This window comes from Zerene cesonia, chromosome 5 (genome assembly GCF_012273895.1).
Source record: "Zerene cesonia ecotype Mississippi chromosome 5, Zerene_cesonia_1.1, whole genome shotgun sequence".
NCBI classification, from domain to species: domain Eukaryota; kingdom Metazoa; phylum Arthropoda; class Insecta; order Lepidoptera; family Pieridae; genus Zerene; species Zerene cesonia.
The window spans coordinates 7,597,118-7,618,797 of NC_052106.1; the positions used below are offsets into that span (position 1 = coordinate 7,597,118).

Genomic DNA, 21,680 nt, shown 5'->3' on the forward strand with positions numbered 1-21,680 from the left:
AAGGTGTAGATAGGTAATAAGCATTCCAGGAGCGACGGGCTGAAATCTGGCTATACTGAATCAGTTCAATTAGGTACATTTGTCTCTTTCGCTCACAATAATTGAATCATGTCATCTTACTTTGACGTCAACCAGTGTGATATAAATATTCCAATAGTTAATTATGTGTGTATTAGTTCCCGTTTTTGAAGATCCTATGTTGTGTTGGTAACATCAATTTTTGTACAAAGAAAATTTTATACCCGAGAAAGATCATAGGACAGTTTCGGGAAATTTTAAATAAAAGAACCATTGTAAGAGGACCTGTTTGTTCTGAGGAAAGTTCAATAATATATTTATTTAATGCTTAAACCTAAGACAATTATTCTGTTATAATTAAAAACAATAAACATTTTTACAAATTACAAATATCCCGCCAATGTTCAGACTTCCGTGTAAAATCATAGACAGGCCTCTGACCTCTCTAATCCATATGTATAGTCTATGATCATAGATTACACAGTTACATACCGAGCGAATGAAAAATAAAATTTACTCACAAAATGATTGTGATTCGTCTTTGAAAAAGAAAAAAGAATTTATGGGTCTTATGTAGCGGTTTCATATTCCTTTAAAATATTAATAGGAGTCTTTGTTCAATAAGGTAATGAACGTATTTTTGTACATCATTAATTATAAAGTGAACGCAGTAATTTTGTAATTGTGTTTAGCGTCATCTATTGTATATAGTTTGTAAACGATAGCAAATATTTATTTTTCCATTCTTTCAAATGATGTGACAATAAAAGTATAAAAGTTTAATTTTATTGTCACTAAATAAACTTTTAGGTGAACCAGTACATTACATATTTTCTAATATTTATCTATTTCCAATATTGGCTAATTGCGATTATCCACAAGTATGTGGAATTTCAATTTAAATATTCCCGCTAAAATCCTTCTATCTATGTGACATCTTGCGGAAGAAATCGTAAACAGTAATGAACAAAGAGAGCTAGCTAGCCAGTAGCCACTGCTAGAAATTAAGGTTGTGTTTTATCTCTCTCCAACTGACGCGATCGCTTCGGGAGCGAATGAGAGAGCGTTTAGACTTTCAGCCATCAATTCATAACCATCTTTCTTTCTTGTGCAACTGTTTCTCGTCGGTCGTGCTCTAGGATCTAGTGTGAACGCAGGATGGACGCCATTCGTGCGAGATAAATTCAGGTATCGCTCGCGTAGCGACAGTGCGTGCGAACAGTGGCGGGCGTGTATGCTATATGTGTGAGTGGTGCGTTCTTGTGGCCTCGGTGCAGTGTGGAGTGACGGGCTGACGGCTGCTGGACCGGCGAGGCTGTGCAGAGCGCGCGGGAGGCATGGCGGACGCGAGCTGATCCCGCGGGTGCAGTGCTCGCTCGCGCTCCGCGGAGGGTTTATGGGTATATGTGTGAGCTGCCGGCGCCGTGAGCGAAAGGCTCCGGAGAAGCGTTGGGGCGCGGCAGGCTCCGCGAAGGGCGCGGCGGCAGAGTTGCTACCGCGGTGCATCAACCTGCGAGCCATGGCAAACTCTATCTCCAATATCAAAATGACAAACCCTATCAAAAACATGGTGAGCAGGCGCCGAAAACGATACGTGAAAGACGGCTTCAACTTGGACTTAGCATGTATCCTTTTTACAAGTATAAATATAGGTGTATATGTGTGTGTAAATAGTTCTGACGAGAGGTGAGTCCACTTTTTATCCCTTAACTGGATTTCATAGATAACTATATGTACCTAAACCTGCTAGGATCGTCATACTCAAGGACAACACTATAACCTATAACTCACAATTATACCATCAATTTAGGCTATTTGAGGTTATAAGTGGTGATATGCTGCTACGAAATCATATCGCTTGTGTTTACGAAGCTAACAAAATCGTCAAAGCATTCGTAAGGTTATAATGAATCGAAAAATCGAAGCACAAAGTGTTCGTTATGTCAAAATGAGTATGTAAAAACATACCAAAAGCTAATAGTTTGAATTTAACTCACTATATATACGCGTATATAGATGTGTAGTTGACTGATATCTTGCATAGCAACAAGGCAACCTATATCTTGTGTACATAGGATGTATATATAGCACTTAAAAACTATCTGATAATCATTGTGGTGCTAAAGATAACTATAATTGAGGTTTTCTGCTGTTTCTGTGTAAAATTTGTGGCAATCAGTGTAAGAGTATAGAGTATTGAAAGTAATTTCTAATCACTTCAAACTTTCCCTCTCATACAAGTCATTACAAACTTTATGGTTGTTTCATGAGTTTTCCAAGTAAATTGTGCTATTATTATTCAAATGGAACATATCATTTATGTCTCAGTTAATGTCTGCTGAAAAATAGGTCAAACTAGATATTATATTTTGGGACTGATAGTGCTCAATTGTATTAATTTCAGTAGAACAAATTTGATAGTCAGTATTTACCTAACATTATATCATTTATTGTTTGATGTATGCATATTATTATTAATATTTTGAGTTTACATTTGCTTACTTAATATCCATATAATTTTTGTTGAATTATTTTCTTACTACATGATACTTTGATTTTAACATACTTATGTATTGAAAAAAATACGCTAACCTATATTTGAAAAATATCAGTATTTATATTTATTTCCTAACTGTGCTTAAGTTAATTTGCATTCATTGATTTCTCTTCTTTGTGTTTATAATTGTTTGTTTATGTGATTCTAAAGAATTTAAATTATACTGTTGAAATGTATTTTAAACCCCTGATGACATTATAAGCATTGTTTACTATTTACCTAAAATGATTATACTATTTTTTATTTTATTGATAAAGCCACCTTTCAGTATAAATATATCCATGTTGGTAATGCATGTAAAACTCCCTCTGTAATTATCATTATGCATAGTATCTTAATATTTGCTCCCCAGCTAAACTATCTCAAACTGTGATCTGCCACGCTAACATATTTTTAGATACTATATTGTATGATTAACAATCAAAAACTCTCTCTTTAAAAAATCTTATAACTCATTAGAGTAACATTAAAATTGTTTACATCCCATTTAAAGATGTATATAACCACCAACACAATTAGAGGGTGCACATTACTAAATAATGACTTTAATAAATGTATATCGGACAAATAATTAATGATAAATTTTTCTATGTTCACATTATCTTGGCACTTGGTTGCAAGTTTTACGAAAGGGTGTTCGACTAGAAATCTTTTATAGTTTAAGTATCTTATCTATAAAGCTACGTTCTGCTAAGCTACTATATTCATATTTTGAGGCAAGTTCAGTTTTATAAAGGAACTTTATAAAACTGATCATGAAAAGTGTGATTACTTTTCTCCAAATGATTTTGAATGTTGTAGGTAGTGTGTGTTTGATACATAGTGTATGGACAAGGATTGATTTTTATAGACAACTATGGCCTTCAAATCAAGCTTGTGTCTAAATCTATGCTGTAACCAATCACAAGACTAACATAAAAACCCTCACTGACCTATCCATCCAAACATTGTCACAAACTTAAAATTTGAATATAAAAGAAAAACGAATATGATCAGTGGGCAGTCATGTTTATAAGACTCCAAGTATTTCATCAGACAGGATTGTAGTTGAATGCCTAAACACACTACATGCAAAACACAGTAGCATGCTACTATCTCACATCAAAATTCTGTGAGGGTGTTCCCTGGTGCGAGCTGGCCCATTTTATCAATAAAGTTTGTATGAAAATAATTAAGTCATTACTTTATAGACATCATCTTATTACTCCTCGATTAGCTCCTTGATATTTCACAGTATTGGTTTACAGTTTTCTTAAATATTGATGATTCAACAACTAAGAGGCAACTGTAGGTTTTGTTCTTTATTTCCTTTATATGAAATATTTGGTATTGTCATAGTTCTAATCTACTATTGCTTTGTTTCAAAATTGTAAAATGAACTACATTACATACTAAGCTGTGCCCCTCAGTTTGACCCACATCATACATGATGTTATATAGGCTACTTCCATGAATGGGCTATTCAACACAAAAAAATTATTAATTTGAACCAGTTGTCGAGAGATAAGTGCATTGAAACAAAGAATAAGGATGTAAATTGTTTGGTAGAAAGATTTACACAGATTATGCTCTATAAGTTATAATGAGTCAAAAAATTTTTTTCTTTGAGTAAATATAGCATGATGTTTTAATTAAGAAATTCATATAATGACATAATCACATATCAACTTCAATCTTCAATCATCCAAATACTTTCACTATTGACTACAATGATTATTCACTCATCACACATCAGCCTTCGCTCCGCTAAAGTTAAATATAATTTCTTTGTAAATTCATCATAAATCAGACTTTTCAACCAATTAAAATAATTTATAATTAATGGTGTTGGGAAAATAGTTATTATGTAAATGAGAAGATAAATCTTGTGCCGTTTTTAATAATTCCAAAAAAATGTACATTCACTAGTGCATTAATGATAGTTCTTTATTGCATCAATTAATCAAGTGAAAATCCCACCAACTTGTGATGCAACTTTGTTGTTTCGAGAGTCGATCGAAATGCACGACACCGAAGCGTAATTTAACTTCATTATAGCGACAGTATCTTGGGATTTGTTTAAGTTCGTTTTTTTAAATTTATATTTGTTAAAATTTGAGAAAGACGAGCGTTTTACTCTAATGAGATTATGACAAATATCATTTGTAGTAAAATAGTACGTTTATTGAATGTTTTCGTAAGTCAGGTCAGTCTCTCTTTATGAAATGTTTCAAGAATTAAACTTCATAAAAAAAAACTCTTATGGGCATTCTGTGTTCGGGCGGTTAATTAAAAATATATTAATGCGTTTATGGAACAACTTCTAGTTTTTTTTCCACTATAAGCGTCGCTTTGAAATATATATGCGTGAAATCTGCGTCGAAAGACAAAAACAAAGAAATATGTATCACGCCGGTAGGACACTCCCAAATACGTAAGAGATGTGACACTGTGCATAATTACACGGAATAATATATGAATAAATGAATAGTCATTTAAAATGTCCATAGGATGTGTTTCGCGCGAACGCCACACAAAATGCAATGACGATTTATCAGCGCCTGCAGGGGTCGTTCACCCGTTACTCAGATGGGATTTACTAGTTATCATATCGATAATGATTATTAATGTTAATTTATTGCGGAAATTGCTGGTGACAAAAAATAAAAAAAACGTTATGTTAGTGTATTATAGCTCCGATGTTGCGACATGATTAAGAACTGGATAAAGATTTGTAATTTACTAAGGAATTAACTAAATTGATTTCAAAATCGTATGGATATAGCTAAAAGAAAGGGTTTAAGATTGTGTTGTTTATATAATAAGTCCTATTTTACAATCATCCAGTTCTAATTTGGACTGTAAAGCCATCTCTTTTTTATCTTCTGTAGCATGATAATATAATACATAATATATTACCTTTAGAGACATTACGTATTATTAAAAATACGCTCTTCGTAATAAACTCAATATAATATTTGACAAAACTGATGGCCTCTACTATTGTTAATTACAATTTTTGGTAATTGCTTATGTATAGAAAATTAAATCGCACTTGTATGAATTTTATTACTAGCTATACTAAATATACACGCCTTTATATACGTTCAAATAGACAAACCGTACGAAACGTCTAATTTCGTTGTTGGATTGCAACTCACGCTTGACCGACTTCGATAATCTGAAATGAATTTTTAATTACCCAGCCTTATCGGTGCGATGTTATTGACATGCGTTCTTTTGTCCGTCGGTCGGTGGTAACCGCGTCGGTACGTGTTAGCAAAGAGTTTTGGTACGAACATTGTTCGATGCTTATGGCCAATACTGAAAAGGCAATCGCGAAAATTTTGCTATCTGTTTTGGAGCGTTTGAATTACGAATACGGCAGCAGCCAATGTAAAGAGAGGTTAATCGTTTTTGACTTGAGTATGTTGTTACATAGGTAACAAACGAGTGTTTTCGCAGAACGTATTGGAGTATTGACGAAATATTTTCCGATATTACATTTCGATATATGTATGTAGCATTATACTTTTGGTTTGTTACCAAATAATATTAAGGTTTGAATGTTATTTAATAAGTAATCCTGAAGTATCCCTTGAAAAGTAAATTGGCAGTTTTTCGATTGGAATGTTTGTATAGTTAATATTAAAAAAATACCGTCATATGGGCCACAATTTTACAACAATAGGTACATGCAATATTACGAAGGCGCTTCATTAACTGTTAGTAGTCTCATTAAATATCAATTAATAAGTCGAATAAGCAATTACGATCTTTATCTTTGATTTAATTATAATATTCCGTGTGTATTTACAGTATTTTATTTAAATATAGGATATGGCTACATACTGTTTTTGTACAAAAAAAAATCACCGAAGTTCCTGGGTAGGGAAGTACCACTAAAAAGTTAAATTTGAATCACATTTTTTCCAAAAACCAAAAAAATAGAGATTTTCGTTTTAGAGAACATCGCTTGATAAATATGATTATTATTGATTCCTCCGGTCTTTCCTTATGCTTTCGCTGTTCACTTTAACAATAACAAAAGAAGAAACTCAAAAAAAAATTATATAGGTATGCAAACTTTTTGCGGTTTCGTTCTCTAGCCGTGAAAAATGCCTCTCACAATATTTAGCGTAGTTTTTTTATTTAATCCAACAGTCACGCAATATCACGTAACTTTACATTGCGCGGTCGACGCATGATTGAGCTTTAAATAAAGTACCGATACTTAGTTTTATTCAAGGCCATGTAGACATTAGCATATAGGGGAACTACTGCACGTGTAACGAAGACTCTATAGATCTAGGTATTTGCGCAGTGCTGATGCTTAATCACCAAACCAGATATTGTAATCGAGATGCCTGTTAATTAATGAGTGTCACGAACTCGGAGTCGTATTTGGCTGTTTCGTTTCAATTCAAAATGTTATTTGAGAAAATAAATGTGTATCTCTTGAAGTATATTAAATTTTTGCTTTTACTTTGAGTTTTTCTCTTCGAGTTTTGAACAAAAAATAAATATTTTCTTAAGTTTTAAAGTATTCTACTTTTTTTTTTGGAATTTGAGTTAAAATATTTGCGATGCCATGTACAAAACTAGAGTTATCGTTAATAATAAAAATACACTAATTTATTTCTTTAATTTTTTGTGCGCTTTTTACTTTATTAGAGTAACATAAAGAGCGATAATTCGCTAGGAAATGAAGTTAGAGAACAGAACGTCCCTTAGGGGAGTGTAAGTTATGAGTGAATACTGAAAGCAATAAAGATATAATATAAGTAATTATGTTAGACATTACTTTCGTGGATCAGCAAGTTTGTTACAATTGTGTTCTACCTTTGGGCCTTTTAATGTTCGCAAGTATTTCGCGTCGGCCGCACACACAGCCACATACCAAGGCCGCCTCACCTACAATGTTAACCAGTTGGAATTTCTCACAAGGCATTATGTAGTGAAATTGGACGTTTCTCAATTAAATGTCACCTACATACTGTGCGTAATTTATTTTAGCAATGGTATTCTTCAGCGTCAATCGGTGGTGGCAACTCGCCACGGTGGCCTTGCGTCACGCGCCCTTGGCGATAGCGAGGCGAAGGCGTGGCAAGGCCGTGACGTCGACGTGACTTCTGTATGACGCGATTCGCAAGTTGCTCCTCCGCGGCCGCTATGAATGTCAAAGGGGTTAAATCGTGTTTAAAGGGGTTGGCACCAATGTGCAATGTTGGACTTAGCTCGCGTCAGTATCACACCATTGGTCAATTGTTTAGCACAAAGCAAATATGAAATCATAATGAAAAATACGTTTAATTATGTAGGAAGAATCAGCGTGATTACCAAATTGTAGTCATCTTTTCTTTTTATTTTTAAACACGAAAAAGGCGGGACTTTTATACTTGCATTACACACGAGCGATATCGTAGGCATAGGGTATAGAAAATTATGTCGCTTTTTAATTGAGGTGAACGATATAACGTCATTTTAATCGTTATAATGTTGGATCATGAATAGCATATATATAAATCTAACTGTAATGGGTATATTAGTTTCATTGCGTATAATGAATCGATATTGAATGAATACGTCCCAACAATGAAGTCTTTATTTGTATCTATTCAGAGTTCCGAACGATAATATCAAGCTCAAACTCTATTTACACATATCGGATAATCGATTTGCGATTAGTGAATAAAACCTAATCAACTTAATTAATTACACATGTGATCGCGTCTGGTTCATATAATCCCCACAGTTATCCATAACAACTGTCCGTCCATCCACACAACCTGTTCACGAATACCTCTAACGATGCGATATATATGCGTGTGGTTTCCACGTCCGTATTTAATATTAAAAGATCGTAAATTTTGGACATATTTCAGCCACTTTATTACGCGTTTTGACAGCACGGCCTACATTCGTGTAGGCGCATAAATGGTTCAAGTCTTTACAATGCTAATAGAATATTAATATTAATACTTAACTATTCTGAGTGGCGATCCGTTGAGCAGTGTACAATTATAAAAAATAACATTCCACTCTTCGAATTTAAATAAATATTAGCTATATTTTATAATTAACTCCTTCTGCGCTTCTAGCTTCCTATGCCGTAAACCCTAATTTACATTTACCTAAATGTTTAATGACCGTCTGGTTGTTGGAAATCGCTATAGCGGCAAATATATAATTTATTAACTTAACGATAATAATGATATATCGAACCAAATGAGAAAATATTTCATTTTTATCCGTCAAACTTGTCACGAGTAAAAATTTGTTCGGACGAGTGATTTTTTTATAAATCTACGGATCGCGTGGTTAGCATAGATATATAACACCCAAGTGATGTTATTTATAGGAATAATTTTTAACACTTATAAATCGCTATCCATTTGAAATCCAAATGTGTACAGCGGATGAAATATGCAGTTGTTTTTTTTTATTAATAACCAGCCGAAATACTTGTCGTAGCCCCGCCTCACCATTGCTGTGCTTTGATTAATTGCCACAAATTAATTATAAAAGTTGATCATTGCTAGCGATTAAACCAATCGCATTATGAATAGTTAATGAGATCATCGGAATAAACCGCACCACTTTTTAGGAATATTATAAGGATAACTTCAATGTACGTCCATAAATATTTAAAATATGAGCAACAATAATAAGAATAGTGAAGTTTTTTTTTAATGTTTATCCCGAGAATGCGGGTTTCGTTTCTTCTACTGCAAGAGTTTGTAATGTTGGAAGTAATATGTTTTTCTTGTCTGAAAGATAAAAATTTATTTAAAATATGTGTTTAAATATCATTATCTTAGCTTTATCTTAGCAATAGTTTAGCATTCGGATATTATGTAATCATTTAGGGTATAGAAAGCTATATGTGTAGCGTATACCTATTAAACAAAACATTTTCCGTTTTTAAATTACCTCTTTTAAACATTTTTAATCATAATAAGTACCGCAGACTCTGAATGTCGCGTCACATATAAAAGAGCCAATATTAATCTTTATGATTGCTTTTTTTTAATTAGATTGATAATGAACACAAATTAAGTAAGCGATCGTATTTATAAAAATTCAAGATCAACTTATGCAATGTGCGAGCCGATTAAAGTTCGTAGTACCATCCAACGCGAAATAAATCATCCAAGCCGAATGTACGGGCCAGTGGCAACGCACTTAAAGCTTCGCTTAGCTCAAGGTCGCCGCACAATAGTGAAATGAAACTCGCGTGGCAACAACGATGATTTACATAGTGCGCAAACGTGTTCTTAATTAACTTTTGGGCCGCGCGCGCACTGCGGCGGACGTGTGCGGTGCGGTGCGCTAGGGCTGCCGCGCGTTTCATACTGAATTGACTGTTTTTGATGGTTTGATTTAGTTGATAGGTTGGTTATAGGGGGTTTTGACGACAGAAAATATATGTATATTTTTTTTAATTATTTGATCATACATTCGGTGGTATAAAGATTTTTCTATGCTAAATTTTTACCAGAAACAAAAAAGTTCTAAAGTCTATTATTATTACATTTGCAGTAATGCCTGTAATTACAGTAACTTTTTTTTAGTCTCTACTAGCACATGAAAATTTTAAAATAAGACGATTTTTAAACTCTAAAAGATGAATGAAAATCTCAATATTTTGAAAAAAAATAATGGTACTGTTATTCGTGATCTATTTTTTATTAAAATGAAAAAAACGTAGCTTAAAATTTCTAAATGTTATCAATTCATAACGGGTTGTTTAGACTTAGCCGATTATGATGAAGAGTATGTAATAGCTGTTTTGTTTTACATTCAATTAAGAGTAGAGAGTTTAATTGAATATTGAAATTAGAATGTTATATGTAAGGTAGGTATCTGTTTTTAGTGATACAACATATTCATTTATGATAGTTAAAAAAATGTTGGCAGCCCTAACTGTTCCGTAATATTTGGTCGCTAGTTGGAGTCGGTAGGTAGGTACCTATAGCTTAAAATAGGAATGAAGTTTTTTACGCATAGTACGCTTTCTTCTAATTTTGGGTTGCGAACGCGGCGTGGTATCTAGCGATTTACGATTTGACTTTGACCAAAGTTTCGGTTTCAGCGTTTGTATAAATTCGCTATACGGTTGGTTAATTTAGGTTGCACGCCCACAGTGGCAAAATTGTCGTCGCGATTTTTAAATGTTAAATGTTTATTGTTTCGAATATATGGAGTTTGAAACCGGTATCGTAAAATCAAAAAAATAATCATTATATCTGTATAATTGAGAATATTACATAATAATGCTCGAGGATTAACAATTTTTCCGATAAGTTGATTCTAAATGATCGCTTTGACGTGTGAATGCAACTCATTTAATAGGTTTTTGCGAAATAAATGAATTAGAGCACAAAATCTAATCGAAGCTTATCTCGCCTTTGTTTTTAATTGAACGGAGGTTTAATTTCCATGTTTTATCAGCTGTTCAGGTTTATTGATGTGAATTCTCATTTTAATTAATATAAGACTCAATTGATTGTTCACGGAGGGATAAAGTAATAAAATAAAAAAAAAACTCTAGGTCCCTTCTTTTCCTTGAGGATATTTGTTATATGGAACTAAAATAATACCAGTCATCAGTACTTACCCGGTAGAGACATTAATTGGGTTGTAAATGCATTGAATAAATTTTTTTAATGCAATTGTGTTTCTTATCGCCCGCCTTTACGCCCTAGCAACAACGCCTCCACTAACAAGACAGGGGAACAAGTCGCAAATCACAATGCTTTCATTTGTTCGTATTATCTCTATTAAACTGTCCGACGTAAAAGAACGAGGAGGTTCGCAATTCGATTGTATTTTAGGTGTCCGTTACCTCAGAACCTTCGTGTGACACGTTTTGATGATTCTTTATTTATTTGTGACCGGGTGGGGGTGGCTTCCGTGTGATACCATTAAAATTTTTTCTAGTTCTGACACTTTGAAAGGTTAGTTAATAAAAATAAATTATAATTTATATTGTCTTAGTATTCTGACGAAAGAAGGAAGTGGAGTGCACGTAAAAATAAGCTTCTAACACGTACAAAGAATATCAGTCTGTTTGTAGCCTAACGGAATCTAGTGTCAGCGAAAAGCCTTAACGGTTATCTTATAGAATGGTCCTCAACACTCGCTCATGGCAAACCTATCGATGACCTAGCAGATTAATGTTATTAATTGAGGGCGGAACTATGCAGTCAAGGATATCCAGATGTATTTATAAAGCTTTGTTAATGTGATTATAACGTTACATTTATTGAAATTAATAATTGTCATCATATGTAAATGAAGCGTTTAATTTATAATTGTGATTACATGGCCGTCGTATTAATTATTATTCATTCAAATATACAATCTGTTCCGTAAGGGTTTTAAGGGGATCGAATTATTCTACAGTTATATTTAGATCTATTATGGTATGAATAAAAATATTTCCATCCGTTTGGGAGGTTTGGATAAATCGGCGTGACTACATACTACTCGGCTATAGGTATAGCTTCGACTAGGTACTAATTTACCTGATAATATAAATTTGATGAGTTTGTTTGTTTAAACGCGCTAATCTCGGTAACTACTGAATATAATAAAATGGCTATATCACGGGCGTGTTTGTGTATATAGATTTATTATATGTATATTGTTGTATAAAGACTTATAGGCCTCCCCTTAAGGCCCTGACACGGATTATGATTATTCTAGACTATTTTATTGAAGTATTGAAATGAAGTACAATAAATAAATTATAATTCGAAAGGTTTGGATTATTATTTAATCCGCGATACTATTAGTAGGTAATCATTTGTAGCTAGTTATGTCAAGTAATTTAGACGAGATGTGATTACGATTTTGTTCCAGGAAAATACTCATAAAGATACAGATGTTAGTGTATATATCATTTTATTTGTATCCATATTTATCTTTATACGTATATATGTAAATTTGGGAATATCCTTAAGGCGTCCTTTATACAAGCAAACAATGCAAACTGCATGCGTCGTCACGGCCTACAGTTAGTTGGTCAAATAAAAATGCAAAATGCTTGTAAATTATTATAAATGTACGATGCATGCATGAAACTAAATATTCATGATTCTCGCACGGGCTGGTTGCGGAGTTTGGCACGAATACATTTTAATATTTTAACCAAATTTAAACATCTAAAATTAATGCACTTTTCGGTCCCTGCCAACTCCGCCGTTTCTACTCTGTTGGTTTTCCGCTGATTTTTATCGGCGTAAAGTGAAATAAGACATTGCTTTTTTTTTTTTTGAAACACGTTGCTACTGTAGGTGTTTTTCTATCCTCGCAAAAGTTATAATTCAGTCAAGGAATGTTTATAAAATGAATTTTAATATACCGAGGTTATGTACCTAAGTATGTTTTTGGGACACGCTCCGTGAATTCACAGGTATTGTACCGTCATGGTAGATACTGTAGAGACGTAAGTTATCGAAAGAACTGAAATCAGTTTACATCAACAATGTGTACGTAATCGATACTCGCTTTTGCAATTAATTATGATTATTTATGGGAGCATATTGCGTCTCGCAGAAAGCGATTCGCGTTTTATTTAAGGACAAAATTTCTTCATAACTCCAAATTTGGATTAATTTAGCGCACCTACAGTCGGACGGCTGCAAAACTTGGCCGATATCACGTATGTACCATAATGTAATAATTATTATTATCATCATCCGTATCTCAACCCGCGGTGTTCGCTGTATTTGGATTTCGGGGACGCGAGAAAATAAAAATAAATCAAACTCCGACTCGCAGCGTCCCAAATCTTATAATTGTCGCAAGGAGCTTACGTGCGATCTTTTAACCCACATCGCGAATAGGCAATAACTTACTCGATATCTGGGTCACCTGTGGTGATTCATGAGTGTGCATCGTGCGTGCACAGAGCATCATGGATAATCCCTTTTTTTCACGATGACTTATGCCGCGTTTTGATTGACGCCTTCGTGTGTTACTGTGTGAACTGTAACGAGTATCAATCGGATGGCTGATTGGGCGCAATGGTTGGTGCCTGTTGTGCCCTTGGCTTTGTGTTCGATCATTATTATTAGAAAAATTACGTGATGAACAGTGTTTCTAAACAGATCATGATGCTTAGTTTTGTATGAATCTATGAATGAAACATAAACATATAAATTCAATACAAACAATGTGTTTATGCACTAAAAAAGTAACGGTTTGCTTATTATATCTATGCAACTATGTTCCTCTTCCAAATTACGTTTGAATAAGTCAAAATGAGGAATGGTAAACCTTAGGAATGAAATAGAATGAGAGTTGGAAGCTCCCAACTGTCGGTGAACGTTATTGCCACCCGAATTAAGGGAAGTGAGTATTCGCGTTGCTTCAATACATAAAATGGGAAAACAATTCGAAACGTTATTTATTGTATACACTCAACAAATAAGGTGAGATGTTCACAGTATGTGCACTGCGCGCAGCGTTCGTTCGCAAGCAAGTGGAAACGCGCATTTATTGTAATTGGATCGGCTAGGTTGTTGCACCGTTTATCTGTTGACGTCGAGACGTGTCTTCAAAGCTTATTAAACGATGCCCTTTTGTTTTAATGCTTTTACGCTTCTGTTAATTCGATACGTGTGTAGCGTAATCGCTGATGTGTCTTTTTTATGTAATGGGGATGTTATATGATGCGACTTATTTGTCTTTTATTGTGCGCTGTATTGAAATCGATTTTTTGCTTATGTTTTTAATGTCTTGTTGCATGTTTGATTCGTTCGCGGTGTGTGATGTTAAATAATTTACATAGAATAAGAAACTATATTATGGCTATGTGGATTTATATTACAAGATTGCAAATTAAACACTAGGTAGGTACTTTAGCATTGAAGGAAGTCCTTTGTTGCTGCGATACGTCGATACGTCGATACGTCGATACGTCGATACTAGATTATATCTTTTCCCCGTCACACTGTGAAAACGGATTCCGTCAATCAAGTTTGCATGAGAGAGCGATAAGTGTACCTTTTCATGGAACACGGCTGCCGTCGCCGTATGACTGATCGAAATATCGACTGCAATTTCACATCTCGATTTCATAATATCCGCTCTTAAACAAAACGTGAGTAATGTGACGTCACGCCGCGCGTCCCCGAATCGCCTCGCCACCGGTGAAATTTATTTATCGGGCATTGTAAAATTAGAATAAATTGTATGAATTTTTATGTGACACCGCTCCCCCATAAAGTTGTCAAAGCGTAAATAATGCAGGAATTTTCAAGTTTTACGACTCGACCGCACGAGGTAGCCGTGGCCAGGGTGTGATCAGATTCGAGCGTAGCTGTTGCTCGCCTCAGTTGAATATTGTTAACGTTGTTGCTGTGTGTTTCGAATTAGTTTCGCGAGTGGTGAGAGTAGCGGTTGGACCTGTTTATAAATTATTGTATACATATTATAAATCTGTAATAAAGTATTTTTAGACTCGAAAACATTAGCGATTAATAGTTTAGTCATTCATTGTTGACGCTTTCACTTTCACTCATAAAAACAATTTTAACTTTTTAAAACTTTATATTCTCACGATTTTTAAAATTAATATCCTGAACGCAAAAGACATTTAAATATAAATTGCTTCAAATTGAAACGAAACTTTCAAGTTGATGAATTCAGTTAAAACTTAGTCCGCTAATTGATTCCATACCAATTGGAGAGGGAAGTTTGTAATTAAACATTAAATTGTTCGTCTCGGTGACTTTGAGTGTCGAATCTTTGCCGTAACCGTCGGGGAAGTGAGCTAGCTGACTTGTCTATGGGCGTGTTTGTATTGCAAGATGTTCGACGAAGTTTTCGCTACGTTACAGCGCTGTGTGCGCACACCTTTGCGTCGTGCCGGCCGACTATGCAGCCTGTATGGCTAATTGAGAATTTGGTTTTGTACACACGTCGGTGTCGCAACCGCTATCTGAATAGTTAGTACGCGTCGAGGTTGTCGTGCTCACATTATGCGGTTGGCCAGCTGTTTACGGGTCTAGGCGAAATAATGAGTTAAACTTTGTTGTGTCTTATGGGTGAAGCAGCGGCCTTTAATTGCGGCTGGCTTCTAGAAGGTTCCATGATGTGTGAGATAAGCTTTAGAGTTGACATTGCGATCGATCGACACTAGCCAATGTATTTTTAGGGATAGCTGCAATTTATATTTGGACTAAGTTAATTTACAGTTCTCTAAATGACATCTGAATTTCCAAAGACAAATGCTTTTTTTAAAGCAACTGAGCAACACCGTTATCACTAGAAATCGCATAAAAATATATAACATCTTGTCTATTTTATTTAAGATATTGCAGTCGCTTTCGAAATAAATCTTATAAGTTCTAATTCAATACATGTGATTTGAGTTTACCTCAAATTGAACATCCTAATGATTCAGTTTCAATTCATAGCATAAGAGAAATTGGTCTATACCTACAATATACCAACATACATTTATTTATATATTTAACACCATTCATCAGACCGCATACTATTTTATAAGTTATAACTCATTATATACTTTCAAAAACGAGAATACAAATTGAAGGCACAGCGCGCAAGACACGCGCGCACAGGCGCACACAGGTGCTTCCATCGACGGCCAACGTCGGTCACCAGAAACCGATCGGCGGAACAACAATGCGCGCCACACAAACCGGCCGCCATTAACTTTGAACTCGTGTTGACATCGCACCGCCAGACGAAACTGTTCATTTCACAACGATCCTAGACGCCATTAACATAGAAAAACCTCGGTTGCGACACGGTACGTGCTATTAAATATTCACATTCGGTTCGCGTGCGGATCGAGAACAACTTGGATGTCTTAATTGTTTGACAGATTTGAGGCTGCAGCGATAGGTTGAGAAAGTTTGCGGTGTTAGACTAAAGGTGAATCCTGTATAACGGTCATAACTAGTGGTCCGCCCTGGAGTCGCCCGTAGTACATATTATATAGCGTATAGCATTCATGGATCATGTAAATTTCCAACGGTGAAGGAATTTTTTAAATCGGTCCAGTAGTTCCTGAGGTTAGTCCGTTACAGAAAACAAACAAACTCTTCAGCTTTATAATATTAGTATAGTGTTTACAGGTGACAATGGTTGTTAATCCTTTACGCAAAAATAACTTATCTAAATCGTTATAGTTGTACCAATTTTAGATATTCATTTATGTATGTATGATCGGAAGGGAACAAGTTAAAGTTGGCATTGGATTTAAATATTTGTTAATTCTATCTAGTGAGGCGTCTGCAAGTCTGTATGCGACTTCGTATGATCGTAGATATTAACGCTTTATAGAGACGTAGTTGGTAAGTTTGCAAGTGAGTAAATGTAAAAACTGGGTTCATTTTGAATCATTATGTTTTTATATCAATCATTATTTTTCACGTATAATATGTAATATATCATTTAACTGTTCCAATGCATACCTACCTATTACCAGTCATGCGTTTCAAGTTGCTAGTATAAGATAGTTAGTACCTGGATGACCGAGCTTTGCTCGGTTTAACTTCGTGAAGTTTAATTATTCGCCAAAAAATAGTATTAGTATTATTATTCGCCAATAGATGTCAGGAAGAAAAAATAGTATTAGTATTATTATTCGCCAATAGATGTCAGGAAGAGTCGCTAAGTTTAAGTCGATAAAACACGAATATGACATTTTCTAAAAAAGATTCCTAGCTAGATCGATTTATCGCCCCCGAAACCCCCTATATACTTAATTTCATGAAAATCGTTGGAGCCGATTCCGAGATTCCAATTATATATATATGTATATATATATATATATATATATATATATATATATATATATATATATATATATATATATATATATATATATATATATACAAGAATTGCTCGTTTAAAGATATAAGAAAAATAATAATAATTTTTATTAAAAAAAAAACTAAACCGTCATCCAATTGACAGAACTAGACGAAATTTATATGGGATCGCACGGGAGGCACCAGCTTTTAAATAAAAAAGAATCATCAAAATTGGGTAGGTATATCAGTTAAAAGTTAGGATAACAAACCCATAAAATAAGTAATAGGATTCTGTCGCAGTCGACCATCCTTCTGTTTTTGAAGCCGGTTGAAAAGGAAGCGAATCGGTTTAGCTGTCCGTCTAATTTACCTGCATAAAACTATCTATATATTTAGTGTATATACTATCCTACTTCCTACTAATATTATAAATCCGAAAGTTTGTAAGGATGTGTGTGTGTTTTTTTTTACCCTTTCTTACTCTTTCACGTTAAACTACTGAACCGATTGCAAAGAAATTTGGTACGTAGAGTGGCATAACATATAGGCAATTTTTTATCCCGACATTCCTACGGGATACGGACTTACGCGGGTGAAACCGCCGGGCGCAGCTAGTTAATTATATTGCTTTAAAGCATATAAAACATCTGGTACAACTTAATTAACTGGCGAGTTACATAATAGGTGAAATGTATATTATATATCGAGTTTCAAGTAAATCCGTTGTAAATTCTTCAATTTCCAAGCGTAGGTTTCGTTTAATTAACGGCGACAGAGACTGTGAGCCAATTGCAGTCCATAGTGGGGTATTAGATGTGTAAGAGTGAATTGGTCACATTACGACACATGAGATGTAATAATAGATATATTTAATAAAAATAAAAATCTCGCCGTAATGATAGAATTCACTAAATTGTTAAACCTCGTTATTTTCTTGCTTTGATCTTACGCGAGTGTTACACTATGAATAAATCGCGTTTAAAATCATAAAAGTGTTCATAATTTCAGTCCCTTACGTGCAAAATATTGAAACGCTTTCAACAATATACAGAGTGTTTAATTAATATATTATAGTAAGCATCATAAAAATAGGCACTAAAAATAATCATCATATCGGTAAATTTAGTGTTGAGGTGAAACCTAACTAGCACATACGTGATATATTTCAACCGACACACGAGCCCCAACAATGTAAATAATCAATGATTTCGCACTCAAATCCTAATTTCGCGGAGTCACGAGCGTTCCGCAATTTTCGTAAATGTGTGTAATAATTATATATATGCATAATTCCAGTTAGGGTTGCTAATAACGGTATGTAAATAATATATCACCAAAGATAACTAATTGTCTATTTAATAAAACACACTCCGCGATCGAGTTGCTAAAAATATTTTTAGAAAGTTTAATATTATATACTACGTTATTGAAATAGATATAAGATGCTGTTTCGATCATACAAATCACCTATTTGATGACAGAATTGCGCACTTCTCGATGTTTTTACAATTTCCGGCGCTTTTTGTTAAGAACTGAATAATAATTTCGATTGATAAATAATAAATATGCAATTTTAAATATTAACAAAGTCCAAACTCTATTATTCTGATCAATTTCTGTTTCTTACATCTAAAGCTAGTTTTTGTTTGTAATTTTTTTTAAATAAGAAGAAATAAATACTTGACAACCTTAATAGCACTTTTTCGATAAAAGCTCGCGTCCCAAAAGTGTATTTTTATGTTAAGGACACGGCAAACGAGATTGAACGTAGCTGCAGTTTTATCAATGAAATATATTTATTGAAAGAGTTAAATTAGTATTTTGTATAGCAATATGTTTGTAATTATATGATTTGCACAATCGTACATGTAAATGGCGCTTACCTCTATGTTTCAAATTGATGAAATTAATGTGTCTATTTCAATATATTCAAGGATGAACTTTTTACACACACCCAAAAATAACTTCGTTTTTAATTGAATTTAGATAGCTTCAATATGCCTATCGTAGATTGATTATTATTAAAAATAACTTGTCAAAGTATGTAAATTATCTATATTTGATTACTTTTTTTTTAGTTAAGAGTCTGTAGTTATTTTTAGCGAAGTAACGTTTTAACTTACTAATTAAAATAAGAAACTACGTAGGTGTAAACTAAAATCCTACTGTTACTTTACAATAAATTGTATTCCACGTTTACAGTAACCCCATGTGTATATTTACTATATTCAAATAATGTATTACATGTGTCCATCAATAGCTCCTTAACGAGCCCATACAGATATAACGGATCGGTTAATAGCAATGGGGTTTCCCGCGGAGAAGCTTGAGGGCGTGTACAGGAACCACATAGACGAGGTGTATCGATTCTTGGAGCAGATGCACAAGGACCACTACAAGATATACAACCTGTGCTCCGAGCGCTCGTACGACGTGACGAAGTTTCATCAGAGGGTGAGTAGCACGCTTTGTGTTGGGCTAATTTGGGTGTTTGGTTTATGAGTGGGGAAATCGAGGTCATCCGATTTGGATCTTCCCGTGAAGACGAAGAAAAGGACTTAGTCTAGCAGGGTATAGGGCTAAGCAATACTAATAAAGATAATCGGTTCAGGAAACAGTTTTGAAATACACCCTCTCCTCCGGGGACCTTATACTTACTGCAGTGCAAAAGAAAAACGATTTTTCGATCGGAAAATCCTAATATAATGTGATATTGAGATTAAATATCTAAAAAATAACTAACAACAATTCTGTGATTGATAATATTTCAATTAGAGCAATAGCTGAGCTCACACTGTACATCGAGAGCACCTTGAAATTTTTATTTTCATTGTTATAGGAAAAGAATTTGCGCGGAAATGTTTGAAGCTTAGGCTACTAAACGGTTGTTTCTTATTTTCTATGTATGCGATGCAAACTTTTGATACTATTTTCGCCATTTTTGATATTATGTGCGCATTCATGGCAGTACAATTATATGTAACCTTAAGCATACATTCTTTTCAGAAACGCCAGGATAATAAAGTAATAGAAATTTGTTAGGCTCACCCCATAACTCTGAAAGATTGAAATAATTAATTTGTTTTCTCATATTGTACTTCCATGAATTCGCATAAACAACGATAATATGCTCTTGTCATATTATGTTCTAATTTTAAGTTTCAGTAAAATTTAGTATACCTATTTGCACGCAATTTTGCATTGCAAAGAGCACGGGTTGCTAGGTGCAAAAATAATCCATCAATTACCAATCTTATATACATTTACAATTCTCGAAGCAGGAAAGATTTTCAGACACAATTATTTTGATAGTAATTATACCTACAGCTATCGTAATAACTTTATAATTCCTTAACGAGAAATAAATTACTACTATTTTAGATTGGATTAGTTGAGATATTACAGCATTCTGATTCTACATTCTCATTTCGGTATATTATGCGACAAATTTTCGTTTCTTTTAAGATAGTTCCTTCTATGGGAATAAGTAATGACTGGAAATAAATGTCTGCTTGATGAAGTTAGTTTTTATAGTTTTTGCTAAGCTCCTAGCTAACAAGTGTCGCACCACGTGTAACGGTAGAGGTGAAAAAATACTTAACGGATGCCGTGGAGTACAGTTAAATAATGCACATAAAGCTTTGACGCAATCGGGAATACGCGATACGGGATTACATTTATGGTTACGCCTCTAATCCTGGCTTTTGCGAGTAATTGAAGAGAAAAATATGTTTTATTCGCTTTGTTTGTTTTGTAAGCACTTAAAGAAAATCCTGTCGCTCGGTTGATTGATTGCTTCGAAAAATAAAACACGAATTAGTCTGGCATGCAACGATATCTATTGTTGGTGAAACGGCGAATTTTACATCCAATTAAGTGACGTCGTGTGGCTTCCTATATCGATAAAAAATGCATAAAACCAAAATGCCATTTCATCAGTTGCCATGCGGATGAAGCTGAGTTAGCGAGTCACGATCGTTTTGTTAATAGAAATTTGAAAAATATCCTTGTTCGTGTGCCGTTTGAAGGTATTATTTATCGGCGAGACGCATCGGGTAATTTATTATGTTTAGTGGGTGTTTTTCCACTAGACGTTGGGGTTACGGCAGCCGCGATGGCGCGAATCTTTAAGTGCTAAAATGACGTTATTAGAAGTGTGAGTCAAAATGCATCTTATTTCAGTGATCTGGTCATTTCTTGTACGTCGTCGTTTCAGCCGTGGGACGTCCACTGCTGGACAAAGGCCTCCCTCGAAAGATTTCCACCACGACCGGTCACTGGCGGCCTGCATCCAGCGGCTCCCCGCCACTCGGACCAGGTCGTCTGTCCAT

General features: G+C 34.4%; 1 protein-coding gene across 2 annotated transcripts in view; it reads left to right on the forward strand.

Annotated features, from left to right (window-relative positions):
• The first annotated feature begins 988 nt into the window (after nucleotides 1–988).
• LOC119840251 (phosphatidylinositol 3,4,5-trisphosphate 3-phosphatase and dual-specificity protein phosphatase PTEN) overlaps nucleotides 989–21,680 on the forward strand; it is a 49,779-nt gene continuing 29,087 nt past the window's right edge. The window contains exons 1-2 of one of the 2 annotated variants that reach the window (XM_038366766.1): nucleotides 989–1,643; nucleotides 19,631–19,803. In XM_038366766.1, coding sequence (XP_038222694.1) covers nucleotides 1,415–1,643; nucleotides 19,631–19,803 — 402 coding nt within the window. In that variant the 5' untranslated portion in view covers nucleotides 989–1,414. The remainder of the gene's footprint in view (nucleotides 1,644–19,630; nucleotides 19,804–21,680) is intronic. The other variant, XM_038366767.1, reaches the window with a different exon arrangement.